Source organism: Vanacampus margaritifer, chromosome 8 (assembly GCF_051991255.1).
Source record: "Vanacampus margaritifer isolate UIUO_Vmar chromosome 8, RoL_Vmar_1.0, whole genome shotgun sequence".
Lineage (NCBI taxonomy): Eukaryota > Metazoa > Chordata > Actinopteri > Syngnathiformes > Syngnathidae > Vanacampus > Vanacampus margaritifer.
Window position 1 is genome coordinate 17,819,908 of NC_135439.1, and position 20,755 is coordinate 17,840,662.

The 20,755-nt window shown below is 37.5% G+C and overlaps 2 protein-coding genes across 2 annotated transcripts; both read left to right on the plus strand.

The window, feature by feature from the left end:
* On the plus strand, window positions 1-10,317 carry trnt1 (tRNA nucleotidyl transferase, CCA-adding, 1). The gene is made up of 8 exons (XM_077572492.1): window positions 1-138; window positions 316-445; window positions 1,799-1,992; window positions 4,656-4,794; window positions 4,868-4,994; window positions 5,090-5,283; window positions 7,534-7,787; window positions 9,404-10,317. The coding sequence occupies exons 2-8, from the start codon at window positions 316-318 to the stop codon at window positions 9,647-9,649; spliced, it is 1,284 nt and encodes a 427-aa protein (XP_077428618.1). The 5' UTR covers window positions 1-138; the 3' UTR covers window positions 9,650-10,317.
* Window positions 10,318-10,783: 466 nt separating this feature from the next.
* Window positions 10,784-14,178, plus strand: avpr2b.1 (arginine vasopressin receptor 2b, tandem duplicate, 1). Its single transcript, XM_077573547.1, has 2 exons — window positions 10,784-11,651; window positions 13,719-14,178. The coding sequence occupies exons 1-2, from the start codon at window positions 10,784-10,786 to the stop codon at window positions 13,973-13,975; spliced, it is 1,125 nt and encodes a 374-aa protein (XP_077429673.1). The 3' UTR covers window positions 13,976-14,178.
* Window positions 14,179-20,755: the final 6,577 nt, after the last annotated feature.

Here is a 20,755-nt window from a genome sequence, read left to right on the forward strand (position 1 = left end):
CGCGAGATTATTGTCACCTCCAAGTAAGCGCTGCTATTGGTTAGTGGTCACTGTACGTCAGAACATTTCCTGGTTGGCTAAATGTCCGAAATATGATGAAAACTACTGAGCGTGAAGGACTTTAAATGCTTGGTTCAGGTAACCAATTTGCTCTAATATGCGCATACATGTAGACACTTTATTTGTCTTCAAGGTTTTGAGTGAAAGTAGTGTATTAAGTGTGGGTGACTGCCAAAAGTCACTCGCATGACTACAAACGTGCTGCCCCCACTGCTAGTCCAGTATCAAACACGCTTTGTAATTTTCTTCTCACAGATGTGGAGCAGAATATTGAGGCCAAGCGTAACTGGTAGGACGTGTTTTTGGTGGAGGAGTCTTTTCACGATGCAACTAAAGAGCAGCGAGTTCCAGGTTTTGTTCACCGATGGACTGAACGAACTGGCAGGTGAGATAGTCAGGACATGTGGTCTTTGGCTGTTTCACACATAATGTAGTGAGGTGACAAAATAATAATAATAATCAACTAAACCAAATAATGTCACTGAAAACAGCTTGAATAAATGATTTTTTTTGGCAATATGTAAAAAATTAAGGAAGCTATAACATTTTAAAGTCTTTAAAAGGTGGGCAAAATTGACCCCTTGTATTCACATTGAAAACAATAGAATGTCCTGTGATCAATTTTCCGAGACCTTGAGAGCTCACTGTTTCCTTAAATGTGGACCGAATTATGAAAAAGATGCACCGATTTCACAACCTATTTGGCTAATAGACTCCCATACCATCGCTAGCAGGAGTTATCCCCATGAGGCCCTCACATCTCCCCAGGGTCTCACAAAAACGGTCACACAAAGTAGAATAATGGATACGTCATCTTGTTTAATATGCTATTATCAACAATATATATGATATGATCCAAAATATTGTCATTGTACCATTTTTGTCGGCATCGTACAAATTGGATGAAACTTTTTAAGCATGTCCTCAAATACAGTGTACAAGTACAGTTGCTATAACGCGGTTACCTAAAATTAAAAATTTGACACGGAAAACCCATTTTTAACCAGCCTGAGCACATTTTTCTGAGGAGCTCAAATTGACTTGAAATGGCGTCATGAATATGGTTAAATTTTCACATACCTGCAGAGTGGGCTACTCAAAAATTTTAAGCAAAATTTTCCAAAATGTTTACATGCTAAAATAAAGTATTTAGCCTGAAACGGCATGGAGAAAGAAAATAAAAGTATATTTCTATCTGTTTCCGTTTTGCAGCAATTAGCATTAGAATATAGCTAAGTTTCATCATTATTCACAAATCTATTTAGAATTGTGAGTAATTGAGGTTTTTTTTCCAACATGGCCTTGGTTTATTTCCTTTGCCAGCTACTGGCCGTTTGTGTAATAACTACCATTTCGTGGCTGCAACAAAAACGTATTAAAAAAAAAACTGTATAAAAACATAGAAATACGTCTTTGGGACACCTAAAACATTTAAAACAGAACATATTTATATGTTTTGGGGAGCAAATGAGTTAATTCTCCATTCCTTCATCAACCTTCAAACATTAGAAATAGCAGCTAATTTATATAACCACTCAAAATACATACAGTAAATCATGTACAGTATTCTGATGTTTAGCTCTAAATTACTCATACATGTAAATGTTGATGTGTCAGCTGCGATATGCTGAAGCTTAAACATGAACCTCACAAGCAGTATAGCAAATACATAGATGTATGGTTGGGTTGGCCAACATCTACACCATCCTGTCAAATTTTCTGTGTTTGATCTTTTCAGAAATGTTTAAAAAGAACCAATATGAGTTGAGAATAGCTGGAGGTGCTGTACGGGACCTGTTAACTGGAAAGCAGCCTGAAGATGTGGATTTTGCCACCACTGCTACACCTCAGGAGATGAAGCGCATGTTCCAAGCTGCGGGAATCAGGATGATCAACAATAAAGGAGAGAAGCATGGGACCATTACAGCAAGAGTAAGCCTCAGTAAACACTATGAAATTGTTCATCGCCTGGCAAAATGGGACTAGAGATGGAAACTAGCATTGTGCGAAATCTGGTGCAGCCATCTTTTTAATGTTACTGCACACTGTCCTTTTAATAAACTAAACTCAAACTCCAAACTAAATGGAGGACCAAAATAAAAAATAAATGAAGGAATAAATAACTAAATAGATAAAAACAGATGAAATACTATATACTGTACTTGACTTGATATTTTTTTTCATTTTACTTGCATATTTAGTTTAAAAAAATTATTTTAATGTGTATTCTACAGCCCAGTGTTTAGTCTGGACACAAAAATACAAACGGACCTACAAATTTCATAAATAAATGTGATGAAATCAGCACTTTTAATATATAATATGCAATGTTTTAGAGTTATCTTTCATTATGAATTACATTCTCTTTTATTTGGAATCATTACGTTATTATATTTTGTTACTTATTATTATAGTTGTCTTTTGCTTTTTGTTTTGTGCTTGCGGTGATGAAGCAACGAGTTCTGTTGATATGCTGTGTTGTCGTCATCCTCAAAAGCGACGTTTGTGCAATCATTGACATTGCATCATCAAAGAAAGCAAACGATTTTCGAAACGCAAGATTGCTGAATAATGTGTAAAAAAAAAAATATATATAATAGTAATAATCCATCCATCTATTTTCTTAACCGCTTGTCCTCACAAGGGTTGCGGGGGGTGCTGGAGCCCATCCCAGTTGGCTTCGGGCAGTAGGTACACCCTGAACTGGTTGCCAGCCAATCGCTTTAATTTCCCTATAACGATCTCCTAGCTGGAAGTGGACAAATTAAAGTATCCTGTATATTGTGAGAAATATTTGCCATTTTATCAAAAAATATTCACATCTAACCTTCCAAATGATCCTGGTAATTAATTGCAAAATCTATTAGCGCAGGGGTAGCTAAGTTCGGTCCTCGAGAGCCACGATCCAGCCTGTTTTCCATGTTTCTCTCCACTAACACACCTGATTTATGATCAGGATCGTTATCGGCTTCTGCAAAGCTTGCTGATTGAGCTGATCATTGGATTCAGCTGCGCTGACGGAGGGAGACATGGAAAACAGGCTGGATAGTGGCTCTCGAGGACCAAACTTGGCCACTCCTGTATTAGAGCATGTAAATCAACTACACATTTAGTAAACTGCAAACCTAAAGTCTTTATTGACAAACAAATATTTTTTTGGTAGGAAGTACTCATTCACCAAATTCAAATGTATTTCATGTTAACTCTTTGACTGCCAGACGTTTTCAGAAACGGGTTGTCGCCAGTGCCAGCCGATTTAAGCATTTTGACTGATCTTTCAAGGTCCACAGAAAATGTTGTGTTTGGACTATGGAAACACACATACTACCAAATGAAAGATTGGACTCTCATCTTTCATCAGAAAAAAAGTTTGTTTCTACCTTATTCCGTTCTTCAGTAATCAACAATAGAAAATGGTTACTTTCACCGAAATTCTCTGTTTTGAAACAAAAAGCGGAGAAAAAGAGCTTTTTGTGAAACAATGTTATTTCATGCACTCTAGTGAATTGTACACTTCTTTTTGTCTCTGAATGATGCCACAAACACCTAAATAGTGCTTTACTTCTGTAAAACGCTTTCAGCAACAATGAAAAAGTGTTTTTAGTTTGCAAAATACGTTTATTTCCATTCAACAGTGTAACAATTTGACAAAACAATTTCGCAAACTATTTACAAATGTGTGCAACTGTGGTACTACTTACAATTATGTGGATGTTTCAAATACTGTTTTTCTTTTTATAACGCTCCTGCGTGCAAGGAGAGGGTGCAGGATTCGCACAACAGATTACTTTCACTTTCATTGTCCGTTTCGCATGCAGACGTTACACTTTCTTGACGGACTTTTTTTCCGGGGAATAAATAGCAAGTAGCAGACTGTACACACTCCTCCGATGAATATGCATTGGACTCGGGGCACTCTTCGTCGTCCGATTGAACGTCCGCCTGAGCGTTGTGCTCCGTGTTTTCCGGTGTCAGCATCGCTCGCCCGTGAACCTTTATAACGTCGTCATAGCCGCCACGTCAGCGCTTCCAACTTCGGCGTCAACCTCGGAGTCACCATCATCATCATCGATGATGATCATCGTCGTCATCAATGTGCTCTTTATCGTTGGTCGATGTCTTTGAAAAAAACAGCTCGACCGTGAGCTGCTTGCAAGCGGCCGCCATTATGGCTTCTTCAGCCAATGTCCCCTCAACACTCTAGCCCCGCCTCACGTCTTCTACTGACGCCCACCCAATCTTGTCAAAAGAGAGTTATCGCTGCCCTCTAGGGGCCAAAAATAGTCATTAGGCACAACAGACTTGCTGGAAACTTTCACCACAGATGCGGAAGGGTTCCCTATACCCGTTTCAAAAAAAATATATTTAAAAATGGGTGGACGTCTTTTAACGTCTTTGGCGCTCCTCCGTAGGTTTTTGCAGAACGTCATTTAACGTCTTTGGCAGTAAAAGAGTTAATGTGTACTTTCGCCATTTTTTTTTTAATTCGCTGATTAAAGATGCCCTTGAATTAATTATCATTGGTCCTCAACATTTGGTATGCTTTCGCCAGCACTTAATTTTCCTATGTTCATTTGTTGATTTTTTTTTTCCAGCTACACAATGAGAATTTTGAGGTGACTACATTGCGGGTGGATGTTGAAACAGATGGCCGTCATGCTGAAGTGGAATTCACCACTGACTGGCAGAAAGATGCTGAGAGACGAGACTTAACGATCAACTCCATGTTTTTAGGTTATTGGTCTGTCTATACTTTTGATTTGAAATTTCACATTGGGTTTGTTGACTTGTTGCTATCCATTTGTAGGTCTAGATGGCACGTTATATGACTACTTTAAAGGATATGATGACCTCCAGAACCGAACAGTCCGGTTTGTTGGCAGTGCAGAACAAAGAATCCAAGAGGACTACTTACGAATACTGCGTTATTTCAGGTGATTGAAATTAACAAAAGGAGGCAGGTTTTGGTCATACGCATGGTATGAAAAACGATAAGGAAGTTATTTTGTCTTGTCTATATTCTTAACAGATTCTATGGAAAGGTGGCTCTGACGCCCGATGAGCATGAACCTGAGACGTTGGAGGCCATTCGAGCCCACAGCAGTGGGCTGGCCGCCATTTCAGGGGAACGGATTTGGGTGGAGCTGAAAAAGATTGCGATTGGCCACCATGCTGCTGAGCTGCTGGAGATGATGTACAGCTTGGGGCTGGCACATTACATTGGTGAGACGTACTATTGACGTACTATTATACTAATTCATTAATCACAAAAAATTATCACATTAATCATGTAATAACGCAGATTAACCACACTATTAATTTTGACCGCAGATGATCCTTTAGCTGACAGTGGATGGTTACGTTAAAGGAAGCAGGTTGTATTTGAGCAATAAACATACTGTAACTACATGCATTAAAGTAAAGCATTTAATAAATGTTTGCGTATGACATTCAGAATATTTGTTTATGTCAAACTATTGAGATGATAAGTTGCATGTATGGAAGTGGGCATGGAAAGAATAGAAACATTTCAATGTCTGTCCTATTGAAAATGAATGCGGAAAAGTTGATATTCAACATTAAATTGTGTGAAAACTTGTAAGTAATGAGGAATCAGACGATCTATATACCCAGGATGGTGTGAATTTTTGTAGTTTTTTGGGAGTTATTGCATGGCAAAAAAGCGTGGAGAATACAAATCCAAATGACATAGAGGGAATGCAGAAAGCACAATTAACTGTTTTGAAGTTTTTGAAGACGTCCTCATAACATTAAATGTTGAAAAAATTAACACATGACAGGTGCTCTTTAAATTTGGCGGGCATAAAAAAAGCCTTTTTAATGAAGTGATTAATCGTGATTGATCAAAATTCTAAAATGTGATTCATCTGGTTAAAAATGTAATTGTTTTACAGCTCTAATTGAAATATAACTTTTGTGATTGTCATCTCTGGTTCGTGTTGATTCATTTGAATGAAAACATGCATTCAATTTATAACCTTCCTGCAAAATATGGAGGTACTGCTAGAATTTGTTAAGAGAGCTGTAATGTTATGCAATATTTTTTTATTTTAACGATGTGTAAAATATGTATGATTTGGTCGGATTATGGTCAAGCAAAATGTACTTAATGGCCAATGATTCAGTTTAAGCATAAAAGCAATGTGTTTCCAAATGCCATCTGCTTAAAACTATTCTCGTCCAAAGGTTTTGTTTTAGGCGCAAGGTAATCAAAAATTGGTTACGGTGACACAAACTGCTCACAAAAAAGTTAGGGATGTACTGCAGCTTTTGTGTTAGGCGTAAGCGATTTGGTTAAGTCTCACTCTTGCCAGTTGCTGTATGTAGCACTCGTGCCTTCAAGTATTTATACTTGAAATGTTGCATCAACCTGCCAGGAGAATTTAATCTGCCATAGGTAGGGAAATCGGTTCAATTAATTATTAAATGAATAATGATCTAATAATACTTAATTGATGCATTTATTGTCGGATGCTCAAATTCAATATTTAAATTAATTTTGAGCTAATCTGTGGAGCACCACATCATTTTTTTGATAATTTTATCAGGATAACAGACACTAACCTCGATACATCAGTCATCAAAATGGTCAAAATGGTTGTGCCCTTAAACAATTTGTGAGTTCTTTGTTCATCTTAGAGGTTAATATAAATTGATAAAACACAAATACAGTGCACAATCAGGTTTTGATTTTGTGCATGTTCATTTTCTAATCAATTTGGGAAAATGTACTTAACCTAAAAGAAGAAAAACTCTAACTATTGTGATAGGAAATAGAAACAAGAATAAAAGATAAAGTAAAGAAACGGTCTTAAACGAGGTGATGTAATTTCCTAATCAGGCAAAACATGGGAACAAAAGTTAACCTAATTGCTTAACCCAATTGCATGCACCAATTTGTACAAACTGGTTAATTTTTGCAAAGGCAGTCAAATAAGATTCAAACATTTGACACGTGCCCATGAAACGAGCTCTAAAGCAATGAGTCAACAATCAATAATGTCATTTAGTGGCGTAGAGTCCTACACTCATTTAGTTTCACTCTGAAAGGAGCTGCATTGTTTGATTGAGTGATGGAAAAATTCTTTAAAAGCACTCAACGAAACCTGCATGTGTCATTTGAATCGAAATTAGAGGAATCAATTGAGCACCGCATTTCTTCACACTGTGGGCGTTTGAGTGGCGCTGGCACTGACTGAGCAGTGGATCAATTCTCATTCCTCAAGCTGAAGTGCTTTTCAGCGCATTATCTCTTTGGGCCCTAAAAACTGTCTTTACTCCACACTTTAGTCAGATGTGGCTTAACAGAACCAGTTTTCATCGGTTCTTCAAACTGAGCTCAAAATGGTCACATTAGGGCGCATTCCCTACCCCGTCGTGAAAAGCAGACGTTCACTATGCCTAATGATGCTGATGAAGAGACCATTACGAGATCTCCGTGTCTGTCCTCAGGTTTACCTCCTGACGGCAACGTTGCTGAAATGAAGCGGGTGTGGCACAATGCGAACGGTCACGCTCCCAAACCCATGACCATCCTCGCAGCTCTCTGCCGCCGCTCAGAGGAGGTCGAGAAGATGGACGTTCGACTGCGGGTGTCCAAAGAAGAGAAAACTCTGGCTCTGTTTCTGGTCAAATACAGACAAGATCTCTGCAAGAGTGATGACGAGCAAGATGGCCTCAAAACCTTTACCGACTTCATTATAGATGTAAGTTTGAGCTTTGCCATTGCAAATGTCTGCTTATATCGTAGTATTGCCTAATGTTGCCATTCCGTTATCCACTTCTTTGTCTGTTTATTTTTCAGGCTTTCTTGTGTCTTACTGCTGTTATGTTTTGTCAAGCAAGTGGAGTTTGCCACAAACATGAAGCATATAATCTGTTTTAAATTCATTCCAGTTGTACAGTAGCAGTTTGCCACACGGCGCATGAAAAATGAGCACAGAGGGAGATGAGTGAACACTATTATTATATCAGTGAGATGTTATGCTGCACTAGGATTTCAGACGGAAGTGCACTCAGATGACTAAATACTTTGCCGACGTCATGCAGAAACCCCGCATCTCCAAAAGCAGCACTTTTCAGGAAAACAACAATGGCATGTTTGTTGAGCCATCAAATTGCAGAGTCAAAGAGAGAGAAAGCCATTTTCAACTCTTTCGATTGGTCAGTACTTTGTAAAAATAACAGACCCACTTGGGGACTAACCAGTAGTATTGATTTGTGAAACAAAATTGGAATTGACCAAATTCGACGCAGGATGTTTCAGCCAGACAACGTTGATGATAAGCACTTACAGTACAAATGCAGCACGTTTTATCATTTAGAATGTGTCATTTTAGATTTGGAATTGCATAAGCAGCGAGGTATGAAGGACCAAAACTGCTAAAGTTAAAAATAAATGAATGACTAAATAAATTAATAAAAGTGAAAATAAAAATGGATATAAAAAATTGAATTTAACAAAAATAATAATTTATTTATATATATATGTATATCCCTGAATAAAAAAAATACAAAAATAAAAACGAAATTAATATAAAAATAAATATATAAATGGAATTAAATATCAATCAATAAATAAAATCGCTCTGTTCTCACTTTATTTATTTCATGCTGCAGACACTCTGTTAGGTCAAAATGTTATTAAAATTCGGGGACGGTCCTTAGCGTGTCTTGGGTTGGACTCCACCGTTGTAAACTGCCTTAGTCGTCCATTGCTGAAGCTCTCCTTGCAAGCCAGCTAGATTTTCTTGTCCACCGACCCGCTCATTCTAGGCAGTTTGCAACAGCGGAGCCCAACCCAAAACACGCTTAGGACCACCCCCTCATTTGAATAGCATTTCGATCTGACAGCGTCTGCAGCATGAAATAAATGTGAGAACGGAGCGTTTACATTTGTTGATTGATATTTAAATCTATTTATATAATTTCAACATTTTTTATATATTTATTTGTAGTTTTTGAATCTCTTTATATCTTTATTTAGGGATATATATATATATATATATATATATATATTGTTTTTATTTCCATTTATATAAATTTTTATGTATTGAATTTTTGAATTATGTTTTTATTTTCACTTTTATTCATTTATTGATTTATTTATTTAGCCGTTGTTTAAAAGAAGGACATGTGCTTTGTAAGTGGAAGTGGCAAACAAGCATATTACTGAGGTAGAAAGATAAATTGACCACCAGTGAAGTAGAAGTTTGAAGGCATGTTGCTTTTAATTGTGAAAGATATGTTGAAATCTCATTCTTGTGTCTTATATCCCATTGAGTACAATTTAATTGATGGAATGCTGTCACCGTTTTGACAGAGCCGCGAACTGGATACTCGCTGCAAAGTGAGTGAACTGCTGAAGTATCAAGGTGAGCCCAAATTGCTGGCCCAACTCCAAATGTGGACCGTCCCTCGCTTCCCTATCAGCGGACATGATCTCAGGAAAATGGGCGTCGTCACGGGGAAGGAGATCGGGGCAACTTTACAGAAGCTTCGCAACATATGGAAGAAAAGTCATTATCAGATGGACAAGGAAGAACTTCTCAGTTACGTGGAGTCCTAATGTGCACATTGATGTGTGTCTGTGACCGACAATACCAGTTTGAAGTCTTTCAAATCAAGGCCGTAATAGCACTGCTTGGAATTAGTTTTGAATTTTCTCCCGTATATGGCAAATTAACATTACCGGAGACATGCATCCCTATTGATGAATGCAATTTCAGTCATAATGATACCGCAGGGCGGCTTTTATACATCCACATAAAAATGCAGCAAACAGCACCACAGTGCAAAATACATTACTGGTCATTTTTGTTGCATTTGATTTGCATATTTGTCTACCGTTTCCTCCAATTCGTTAAATGGCAAGCAATGGTTAGTTTGAATGTTTTAAGCATCATTGTAGAAATTTTGTTCCCACTCACTTGTGTTCTACAGGCTATATTCTCAACACAGACCAGTGTTTGATTCATACTGTAAATAGTCTGACATTTATAAAGAATATGTTCTATCATCAGTTGTTGGAAATATTTTTGCTGGCCAACTTTATTTGATGTATTTATTTGTGTGTAATTTAGGATGTGTCCTCGAGGACACTGATAAATGTATCTGCAATTCTAAGTTGATTGATGACCATTTGTCCAAAAGAAAAATGAAGCTTGTGGCAGCATATAAGTCATTTGTTGTCACTACAGTCCTGCGCCTGAGATAAATTAATTTGAACAGTGTTATTTGATGAGTAGTTTTACACAGCAACATATTTATTTCCTTATCAATGGATTTCTCGTCATTCCATTTGTCTATTAGATTTATGAGCTTTTTCAAATTTGTCCTTCAAACCTCTCATAAAGAATGTTAGAAACTAATGTTGAGGATGAGCGAGTACTGTATCTTTTCAACCATCAAAATTATCTGTATGTATTTGGAGGGGGCCTGGCATAATTGCAATTCTTCCTGTTGCAAATGCCACAAACAATCCCAGTTCTGTCGGTGCGCAGGATTTGGTAAATTGAGCAACATATATGTTGTAAATCCTCATTCACAAAGCATTGCTCCTCCTCCAACCTGCAGAGAAGATATAAAACATGGATGTGTCATCTTTTATCACTTCTCTTTGCGTCCACTGAAAATGCGCAACACTCGATCTGACCGGTTCTAATCCAATTGACGCATATACACTCACCTGGGACGCGCCTCTATGAATTGGCCGAGCGACAACCTCACCAAGCTCCCTTTGGACAAGTCACACCCTGAAAACGAACCAAGGGACGAGCGCTTGGCTCGAGTAGAAGTAGCGCTCCTCTCCGTCATCTTCATCAGCGCCGGAGTCCTCAACTTCGGGCTCTTGCTGGTGTTGTGGAAGAGAAGGAAGCAGCTCTCCAGGATGCGCGTGTTCGTCTTCCACCTGTGCGTCGCCGACTTGGTGGTCGCTTTTTTCCAAGTTTGCCCGCAGCTCATGTGGGACATCACCGACCGCTTCGTGGGTCCGGACGCCTTGTGTCGCGCGGTGAAGTACCTGCAGGTTGTCGGCATGTTTGCCTCCACTTACATGATCGTCGCCATGACCGTTGACCGTTATCAAGCAATCTGCCATCCCATGGTCACCTTTCAGAGGCACCGGGCGCGCTGGAACGGGACGGTGTGCGCCGCCTGGTGCGTCTCCTTTCTTGGCGGCATCCCGCAGGTGTTCATTTTCTCTCGACTCGAAGTGGCTCCGGGCGTGTATGACTGCTGGGCAACATTCGTCACTCCGTGGGGCTTGAGAGCCTACGTGACGTGGACCACTTTGGTCATATTCGTCTTGCCTGTTCTCTCCGTCGTCGTGTGCCAAGTGCGCATTTGTCGCGCCGTTTACTCTTCCAACTTCAAGTCGCAGTACGTCGTGGAAAAAGACGCGAGCACGAAGAGGATGTCTTCCCGATCTTGCAGCGGGGCAGGAGTGTCCAAGGCCAGGGCCAAAACTGTGAAGATGACTGTGGTCATTGTGCTCACTTACATCATCTGCTGGACGCCCTTCTTCACCGTGCAGCTGTGGTCCGTGTGGGACCAAGAAGCGCCCACGGGAAGTAAGGCTGTCATTAAATAGACTAAACTAATACATAAATAACATACTTAATTAATAGATACACTGTAACAAAACAAAAAAAGGGAAAAAAACTAATTTTCCAGCAGCTGGGGCGCCAGAATAATACTGTGAAATAACAGAAAATTACTTTCTCGTAAAAAAAACTACAATTTTCCGGCAGCTGGGGTGCCAGAAAAACACTGTGAAATAACAGAAAAATTACTTTCTTGTAAAAAAAAAAAAAGGAATTTTAAAAAAAAAGGTAATTTTCCGGCAGCTGGGGCGCCAGAAAAATACTGTGAAATAACAGAAAATTACTTTCTCCTAAAAACAAAAACAAAACGCTAATGGGAAATAACAGAAAATTACTTTTTAATTTTCCAGCAGCTGGGGCACCACAAAAATACTGTGAAATAACAGAAAATTACTTTGTCGTAAAACTTCCCCGGTAATTTTCCGACAGCTGCGGCGCCAGAAAAATACTGTGAAATAACAGAAAATGACTTTCTCGTAAAAAAAAAAATAATAATAATAAAAAAAAGGTAATTTTCCGGCAGCTGGGGCGCCAGAAAAATACTGTGAAATAACAAACAATTACTTTCTCCTAAAAAAAAAAAAAAAACGCTAATGTGAAATAACAGACAATTACTTTCTTGTAAAAAAATTTTAACAAAAAATTTAATTTTCCAGCAGCTGGGGCGCCAGAAAAATACTGTGAAATAACAGACAATTACTTTCTTGTAAAACTTCCCCGGTAATTTTCCGACAGCTGCGGCGCCAGAAAAATACTGTGAAATAACAGCAAATTACTTTCTCATAAACCCCCCCGGTAATTTTCCGGCAGCTGGGGCGCCAGAAAAACACTGTGAAATAACAAACAATTACTTTTTCCTAAAAAAAAAGAAAAAAACGCTAATGTAAAATAACAGACAATTACTTTCTTGTAAAAAAAATTTAACAAAAATTTTAATTTTCCAGCAGCTGGGGCGCCAGAAAAATACTGTGAAATAACAGACAATTACTTTCTTGTAAAACTTCCCCGGTAATTTTCTGGCAGCTGCGGCGCTGTTATGAAATAACAGAAAAATAAAAATGGAAATTTTCTAGCAGCTGGGACGCCAGAGAAATACTGTGAAATAACAGACACTGCTTTCTTGTAAAAAAAAAAAAAATTGTAATTTTCCGGCAACTGCGGCACCAGAAAAATACTGTGAAATAACAATTACTTTCTCCTGAAAAAAAAAAAAAAACGCTAATATGAAATAACAAAAATAAAAATGGTAATTTTCCGGCAGCTTGGGTGCCAAAAAAATACTGTGAAATAACAGAGAATTACTTTCTTGTAAAAATGTTTTAATATTTTTTTTTATTTTCCAGCAGCTGGGGCACCAGAAAAATACTGAGAAATAACAAACAATCCCCCCTCCCCAAAAAAAACGCTAATGTGAAATAACAGAAAATTACTTTCTTGGAAAAAAATTAATAAAAAATTGTAAATTTCCGGCAGCTGGGGCACCAGAAAAAATACTGTGAAATAACAGAGAATTACTTTCTTGTAAAAAATAATAAAAATAATTATAATTTTCCGGCAGCTAGGGCGCCAGAAAAATACTGTGAAATAACACACAATTACTTTCTTGTAAATTTTTTTTAAAAAAAAAATTAATTTTCCGGCAGCTGGGGCGCCAGAAAAATTATGTAAAATAACAGTCAATCACTTTCTTGTAAAAAAAAAAAACATTTTGTGTGTGTGTAATTTTCCAGCAGCTGGGGTGCCAGAAAAATACTGTGAAATAACAGACAATTACTTTCTTGTAAAATAAAATGGTAATAGAAAGCTTGAGAGGGGGAATACGCAAAGCAATTTGACTTATGAATGCTGCTTATGCTCGGGAATTAGCACTACATTACAATACATTGGATCAGTGGTAGAATGGCTGTCTGGTATCCATGAAAAAATGGGAAAAAAAAAAAATGGAATAGCTATCCATAAAATATGACCCTGACAAATTACAGCATGAGTAGCTGCCTTGTCACGTTTACTTTTTGAATTTCATCTTGCTACCAGATGCCACCTTCACCATCCTGATGCTTCTTGCCAGTCTCAATAGCTGCGCAAACCCTTGCATCTACCTGATGTTCAGTGTGAAGTTTCCCAAGAGGTTGTCGGGCCTGTTGTCCACAGTCCAGTCTCATCGACGGGAGTCCATGCAGGAAGAAGCCACAACGGTCAGCTCCGTTTTCATCAATCTCAAGAATTTGACAGACTCCAAACATTTACCTGGCTCAGACGTGTTTGGGGCAGCACAACAAGGGACCATGTAATATTACAACAACATCTGAAGCCTATACCACACATTGTCAACCTTGTAAAGTCATTTAGAAGTTTTCCTGATTTATGACATGGCAACAATGACTATGATGTGATTGCCACCCATGCATGCACGGCATAATTAGATTAGGCTTCAGTAAAGTGTATCTTTACAAATACATTAAATGCTTAGGGATTTCAATTTGATTGACATAGTCAGAAGGTCCGTCAATCCATCAATGACGGACATCTGTTTTGTTGATGATTAACGAATGACGAGAAACTTCATAGAATTGACAGAAAAAACATTGCCGGAAGTTTGAGTTTATTAAAAGGACAATGTGCAGTAACATTAAGAAGATGGCTGCACCAGATTTAGCACAATGCTAGTTTCCATCTGTAGTCGCCATAAAATAAGATAACAGAGCAAGTTAAAATTACATACAAACAACATACAAAGTGCCAAATAACATAGTGTTGTATCATCAAATTACAAGTCTTAAAAAGTGCGGAAATATAAAACACAACAATGTAAAAAATCTATAACAAGCATAAAATGCATAAGTCACTGAGGTAGTATGCAATTATTACTTTAGTGCTCATTTTACATCAGGCACGTAACGTTACAGCTAAGTGGTCCTTCTGAATTATTTTTTTTAATATTTAATTTTTTTTCAATTTTTAATTTTCTATTATTATTATTTCTTTCGTGGTGAGTATGTGCGTGTGTGTGTGCATGTGTGCGTGCGTGTGAGTGTGTACTCATTAGTTCACCTAAAACCTATTAAAAATCCCATACCGTTCCCCTAAACTGAATACTTCAGAATCCAGCTAGAGTCGTGAGGTTGTCAGGAGACCCGAGGAAGGATCAAAGAAAAGAAAGGAAAGTGAAATCCAACACCAACCAGACATTACCTACTACCCACCGGGTTACCAACCAGAGTCTTTTCCAACCCCACAAACATCTAAATTCCAACAAATTAGGGACCTCGAGACCTCGAGAGACCAAAGGAGAGACAGAGGAAAGGAAGGAACGATAGATGAAGCAGAGTGAGATCCACAGACATCAGCCTCCACCGATTCAACGACCAGAAGAGGAAGCAGGTTGTGTTTGAACTTTGATAGACGCTGGTGTGGTGGATCTGGCATGCATGAAAACCTCCACCAAAGAGGGGAGCAGTCGACCCGGCCAGGACAGAACAAGCGCAACAACTCAGGGCCCCCCAGGCCACGGCAGCGCCAAGGGACAACCCCCGGGCCCCGCAGGGGCCACCGGCCGGAGAGCAAACCCAGGAGCACCTCCCACCCCAACACGGCCCGCAGGGCCGCCAGGCACCCCACCGGCCCACAGCCCCTTAGTGCCCATTGGAGGTGAATCTTGAGGAGTTGGTGACTGTAAGGTGTCATTTGATGTAGTCTGCCCGATCCTGCTGGCAGCAACTGGGTTCCTGACTATAAAAACACAATCATTAGTTACAAATTGCCAAATACAGAAACAGCAACGTAAGTTATCGCAATGTGGGGGCTCTCGCTAACAGGCAGAATTAAGTAACCAGATTTAGGTTAAAATATTCTATATACGTAGACCATGTTTCTATAAATTTTGATATTTGGTTTTTATTTGAGGCCGATATTTTTTCCATTAAAATGTGATTTATGAGGAGGTTAGACCATTGGTCGATATTCAGAGTTTGTTTATTTTTCCAGTTAACAAGAATTGTTTTTTTTGCGATAGTAAGGGCTACAAGTGTAGATTGAAATTGTTTACGTGGTAAGTTAGTCCTTCTGAATTCTTGACGGATTTAAAAACGGATTGGTTTATCACAAACCTTATTAACGTGTCTATGATTCAGGCAGAATTTTAAAGTGTATTTATTCTTTAAAACACGGAATAATTGTTTGTGTCATCTCTAACAACAAAAATGAAAATTTTTGAGAATTTGGTAGAGTTGAGACATCTACAGTGGTTTTAAAGTCCATGCACCGTTGACTAATGTTATGAGTGATCGAGCAGCTCTGTCCCAAGATGGCCCTGCACTACGTTTCTTCCCATTGGCTCACAGCACGGATGAGACATCTAGACATCTATGCTTCATGTTCCATCAGGCAGATTATTGGACAGCTAAGGGTCCTAAAAAGAGGAAGTATTTAATCTGTTGGCCATGTGTGGCATTATTCCTGGCAGTTAATGACCGAGTACACATACTGTACACTGTAAAAAAACAAAAACAAAACTGTAATATAACAGAATTGTTTTTCCTGCATTTTAAAAATATAAAAATATATAAAAATATATATAATATATTTAATTTACAAAAATAAACTGATTTTAATGTCAAATGTAAAATAACTGTAACTGTAAAAACACACAATATTTCTGTTCTTTTACAAAAAAAAAAAACTCCATTAGAAATACATATATTGATTGTTAAAATACGTTCACAAATGTATCGTAATTTCACAAATATTTGTCTGTTATTTAATGGAATCAAATGTAAAATTCAACTTTAAAACCCTAAACGAAAATATAAAACAATATATATATTTACTGAGAAATTAACAGTAAAAATTAACAATTTTTAAAAAGTGAAAATTACAATTTCTGTAATGTCCTATAGATAGTAGCATTCGTTGTAATAACATTTATTTTGAAAGGACATCTAATGAGATATGTGGTGACATTAATTAGTGAGGAAAAGAATAATAAAACATAGTGGTGACAAAATGTAATTTAGTGTGACGGAAGCATGGTCAAAATAACGTGGACAGACTGACCATTGACGGACTCCGCCCATGAAATTTACTGTCGGTTCTAAAATAGCTGTTCTAATTTAGCAATGACAGAAGCCTGGTTACGTCGATGGATTGACATTTACAATTTGATTTGGCGGCTTGAAATATTAACGATGACGGAAGGGTGTCCCGACCCGACCGTTGACGACTTCCCAATAATGGACACTCAAAATTAATTAACGCACCCACCCGTGGTTATAACACAGCAATACCGATGGTATTTGTTAGGAAAAAAAGGGTTTTTTGCAATGTATATATTATATTATGTTAAATCTGATGTGTAATTCTACGTGTTATGTTATTTTTAAAGCAAGCCTCAACTGGGAGTGGCAATAAACAACTTGAAGCCTCTTCTTTTTTTTTTTTTTTAAGAATTATTCACTAGCTACCAAACTTCTGCTTGTTGTGAAGTGAGTTGAGTTCACTGCCACAATAATGCATATCTATTTTTTTTGTTCACAAGTCAAAGCATTGAAAATGGACATGTTGAGTCTAAAAAACCTCATTGGTCATGTCACTCGTCAAAAAAAAAAAAAAGAAGAAAATGGATTTATTCTTAAAAATGTATATTGTATATGATTTTTATCTTATTTATTAGTTTCTCAGCTGTGGATTTGCTTTTTTTGATTCTGCACTTTTATGGTCTCTGTATGTATGACATAGCAATGATCAGATTTTTAATGTTATGGATCTACACCAATAAATAAAGATGTTAACAAAAAAAAGTATTTGATACCTTTTTTCACGGTAGAACTTTAAAAGAATAAACGACATTTGAAGTCCGATTTCTACAATTTCTCTGCCACGTGAGAACTTTTATTTGACATTTCATGCTACTTCAACTAAAACTTGGCGAGTGACAATGCAGGCTGGCGCAGTCCTAATCAACTGAACTGTGCTGATGAAGCCTTCTTGAATGAGAGGCAAAACGTCTTCACAATCTAATTCATAGGGGCTTTACCACCACCAACTTTTGGAGAACTTTTCAATTTAACCTTGGTAAAATTCAGTTTGTGCGTTTTTCCACCAACAACAATTTCCGGGGTTATTAAATTCCCCAAGGGGGCATCCGAGTATTATCTCAGCAGTAGGGTCTTGCTGAGCCAGGCTGGAACTTTGAGGGGGCGCTCTGCACTGACCAAGGCTGATTGGTTGGTCAAAGGGGGGGGGGGGGGGTTGTTTTTACAGTGGCTGGGCTCATCAAACTCATACTTCATCAAGCTCATTTGAATAAAATAACAAGAACTCAAAGACGCTGTAACACAATTACAAATTACCTGCGGAACTGTGCTACTGTCAATAGTTTTCTGAAATGTTCTTGAACCCGACACATGTCGAAGTTTGAATGCACAACTATTTGGTGTTCTGATGAACCACACTTTAAATGACAACATATAGGAATTTACAGTACATTAAATAAAATCGTTAGTATAGAGCAGTGGTGGCTGACACACAGTGCAAGACTACTGCCCACAAATCACAAAGGATAATAATTAAAAAAAGGGTAATAGAAATATGTGTTACCTATGTATTGCGCTGGAAAAAAAAACACATTAAAATATTAATTAATGTAATTATTGTATATTCAACTATAAGAAAAAAATTGTTTACACTGTAACAATTTTCTGTAAAATCTACAGTACAGAATTACAGCATTATCTTGTTTTTCAATTTTACAATATTAACTGTCTATCGCAATGCATTACGGGTGAAACAAAGTGCATCATGGGTAATAACAAAGTATAAATAGTGGTCAAATACTGTAAATTTTACAGCAACCATGTTTTGGCATGTACAGTATATATGTGGATTACATGTAAATACTGTAGAGACTGTCGGATTTTTGGTGGGTAAAACTCTCTAGAGGAGAAGAAGCAAATAGAGGACCCTGGATTGTCAATGGAACAAGGACAAGAATTCAGCAAATTGGTGAGTAATATTTTAGCGCGAGGGCAGTCTGCAGCATCTTCACATCGTGCTTCTCTGATAAACAGGCAACATTACAGTGGTGGATGACTGGTTAGCACATCTGCCTCCCAGTGCTGAAGGCGTGAGATCGAGTCCGGGGTGGAGTTTGCATGTTCTCCCTGTGCCTGTGTGGGTTTTCTCCGGGTTATCCTCCCACAATCCAAAATCATGCATGGCAGGTTAATTGAACGCTCTGAAATGTCCCAGGTGTGATTGTGAGTGTGGGTGGTTGTTTGTCTCTGTGTGATCTGCGATTGGCTGACAACCAGTTGAGTTCAGGGTGTACCTGCCTACTCCCCAAAGCAAGCTGGGATAGGCTCCAGCACCATTGAGACCCTTGTGAGGAATAAGCGGTTAAGAAAATGAATGGATGGTTTTGATGACATAATGTCATTTTTAAATTAAATTAGAATACAAGAAAGAGTTGTAAACTAGATTACAGTGAACTGCTGTTTTTTTTTAATAAAAGTAAATACAGTAAGTAACTGTAATTTATATACAGTAAATACTTGTAAAATATATATATATATACACTGCAAAAACTGAAATCTTAAGTAAGATGTAATTTTTTTTAATTTAACCAAAATTTGCTTATTTTGCTTTGACAAGTTATCTTTACTTAAAATAACAATTGTATTGTGATTATTTTTAAGATATTTATTATTTAATTATCTCATTTGATCAAGCAGTATTGGCATTGAGTGTTAACAGACAGTTATTTTCGTTATATTTACTGAGCTCTTTTCTCCTCTGTTCAGTGCAAGCTCAGTGGTGTAGTGGTAGAGTGCCTACCCTCTGACTTTGAGGTTGTGGGTTCAAGCCCTGGCTCTGTCATACCAAAGACAATGAAAATGGGACCTGTTACACCTGCTTGACACTTGGGCAAAGTTGTTCAAATGTAAAAAATAAATAAATAAATATATATTTGTAAAATAGTTCTATTTAGAACAGCTTGAAAAAATAAATATTACTTGTTTTTAGTCTAAAAAATACTTTTAGGAAGACCGCTGTGGTTGATATGGGCATAGTATTATTTCCTTATTTTTCAAAATCCTACAGGTAAATTTAAGTAAAATGTTCTTGTTCTGTTGGCAGATAATTTTGCTTATTTGAAGTAATACTTTTCTTATTTTACTATATATTTTTTACTTTATAAAGTAATATACTGTAATAGATTTTTACAGTAATTAAATGAAATTTTACAAGAATTAGCTGGCAAACCACCCCCCCCCCCCCCCCCCAGTTATTTCTTGTAAATTTTGCAGTCAATTCGTTACAGTGTAGTTCAGACTATGCCATTTCCCATGCTATCAGTCCTTAGTTATTTATAAGAAACATGCATCAATTATATTGTTTAATGAATCCATAACATAAAATATGAAAGCTCTCAGTGGCATTAATTAGCGTCCCATAAATAATTAAAACAAATTATGGTAAATGAAGTATATTCAAACATGTTTTGCCATATTCCTGGAATGACGCAAATGGTTTTCACATTCACAATTTGCACATCATAAGATGGGAGCAACTTGATGTTCACTGGTTTACACAAATGCCTAAGTGTGTCCTGCAAATTCAAAATGTGCAAAGATGATTAAAGCAATGTTTAATTCAGACTCCTCACCTCAAAATAATTAGAATGAAACAGGCCTTTGATGGCAAATTGTCCCCAGGAATCGTGTTATTCATTCATTCTAGGCTCTCTGGGTCCATTAATCAGAGTAACTCTGACGCCTGGATGAGATTTTTAGTGGCACTCAAAAAAATTCAACTTGAAGATAAAATGAATGATAGTCATTTGTGCATTAATGATGAACTCTTCCTCAAGTAGACTGTTAATGTTCCTGCAGTGTTTGTATGGGATCTGTTTAACTCATTCACTGCCATTGACGGCTATAGACGTCAAAAATTCATTTGAACTGTTTCTATTAGTTTCACTTTTTTTTCTCCACTTTTGTTAACAATAGTATGAAAACCTAGAAAAAAAATGTATTGTACATTAAGAATAGATATAAAATTCCTGATTACTCTTG

Bases quoted from the DNA above. Each gene is read 5' to 3' on its own strand.
- avpr2b.1 (XM_077573547.1), top strand. From the start codon at position 10,784: ATGAATTGGCCGAGCGACAACCTCACCAAGCTCCCTTTGGACAAGTCA. The intron at 11,652-13,718 runs GTAAGGCTGTCA...TCTTGCTACCAG, and splicing joins CCAAGAAGCGCCCACGGGAA to ATGCCACCTTCACCATCCTG.
- trnt1 (XM_077572492.1), top strand. From the start codon at position 316: ATGTGGAGCAGAATATTGAGGCCAAGCGTAACTGGTAGGACGTGTTTT. The intron at 1,993-4,655 runs GTAAGCCTCAGT...TTTTTTTTCCAG, and splicing joins ATGGGACCATTACAGCAAGA to CTACACAATGAGAATTTTGA. The intron at 4,795-4,867 runs GTTATTGGTCTG...ATCCATTTGTAG, and splicing joins GATCAACTCCATGTTTTTAG to GTCTAGATGGCACGTTATAT.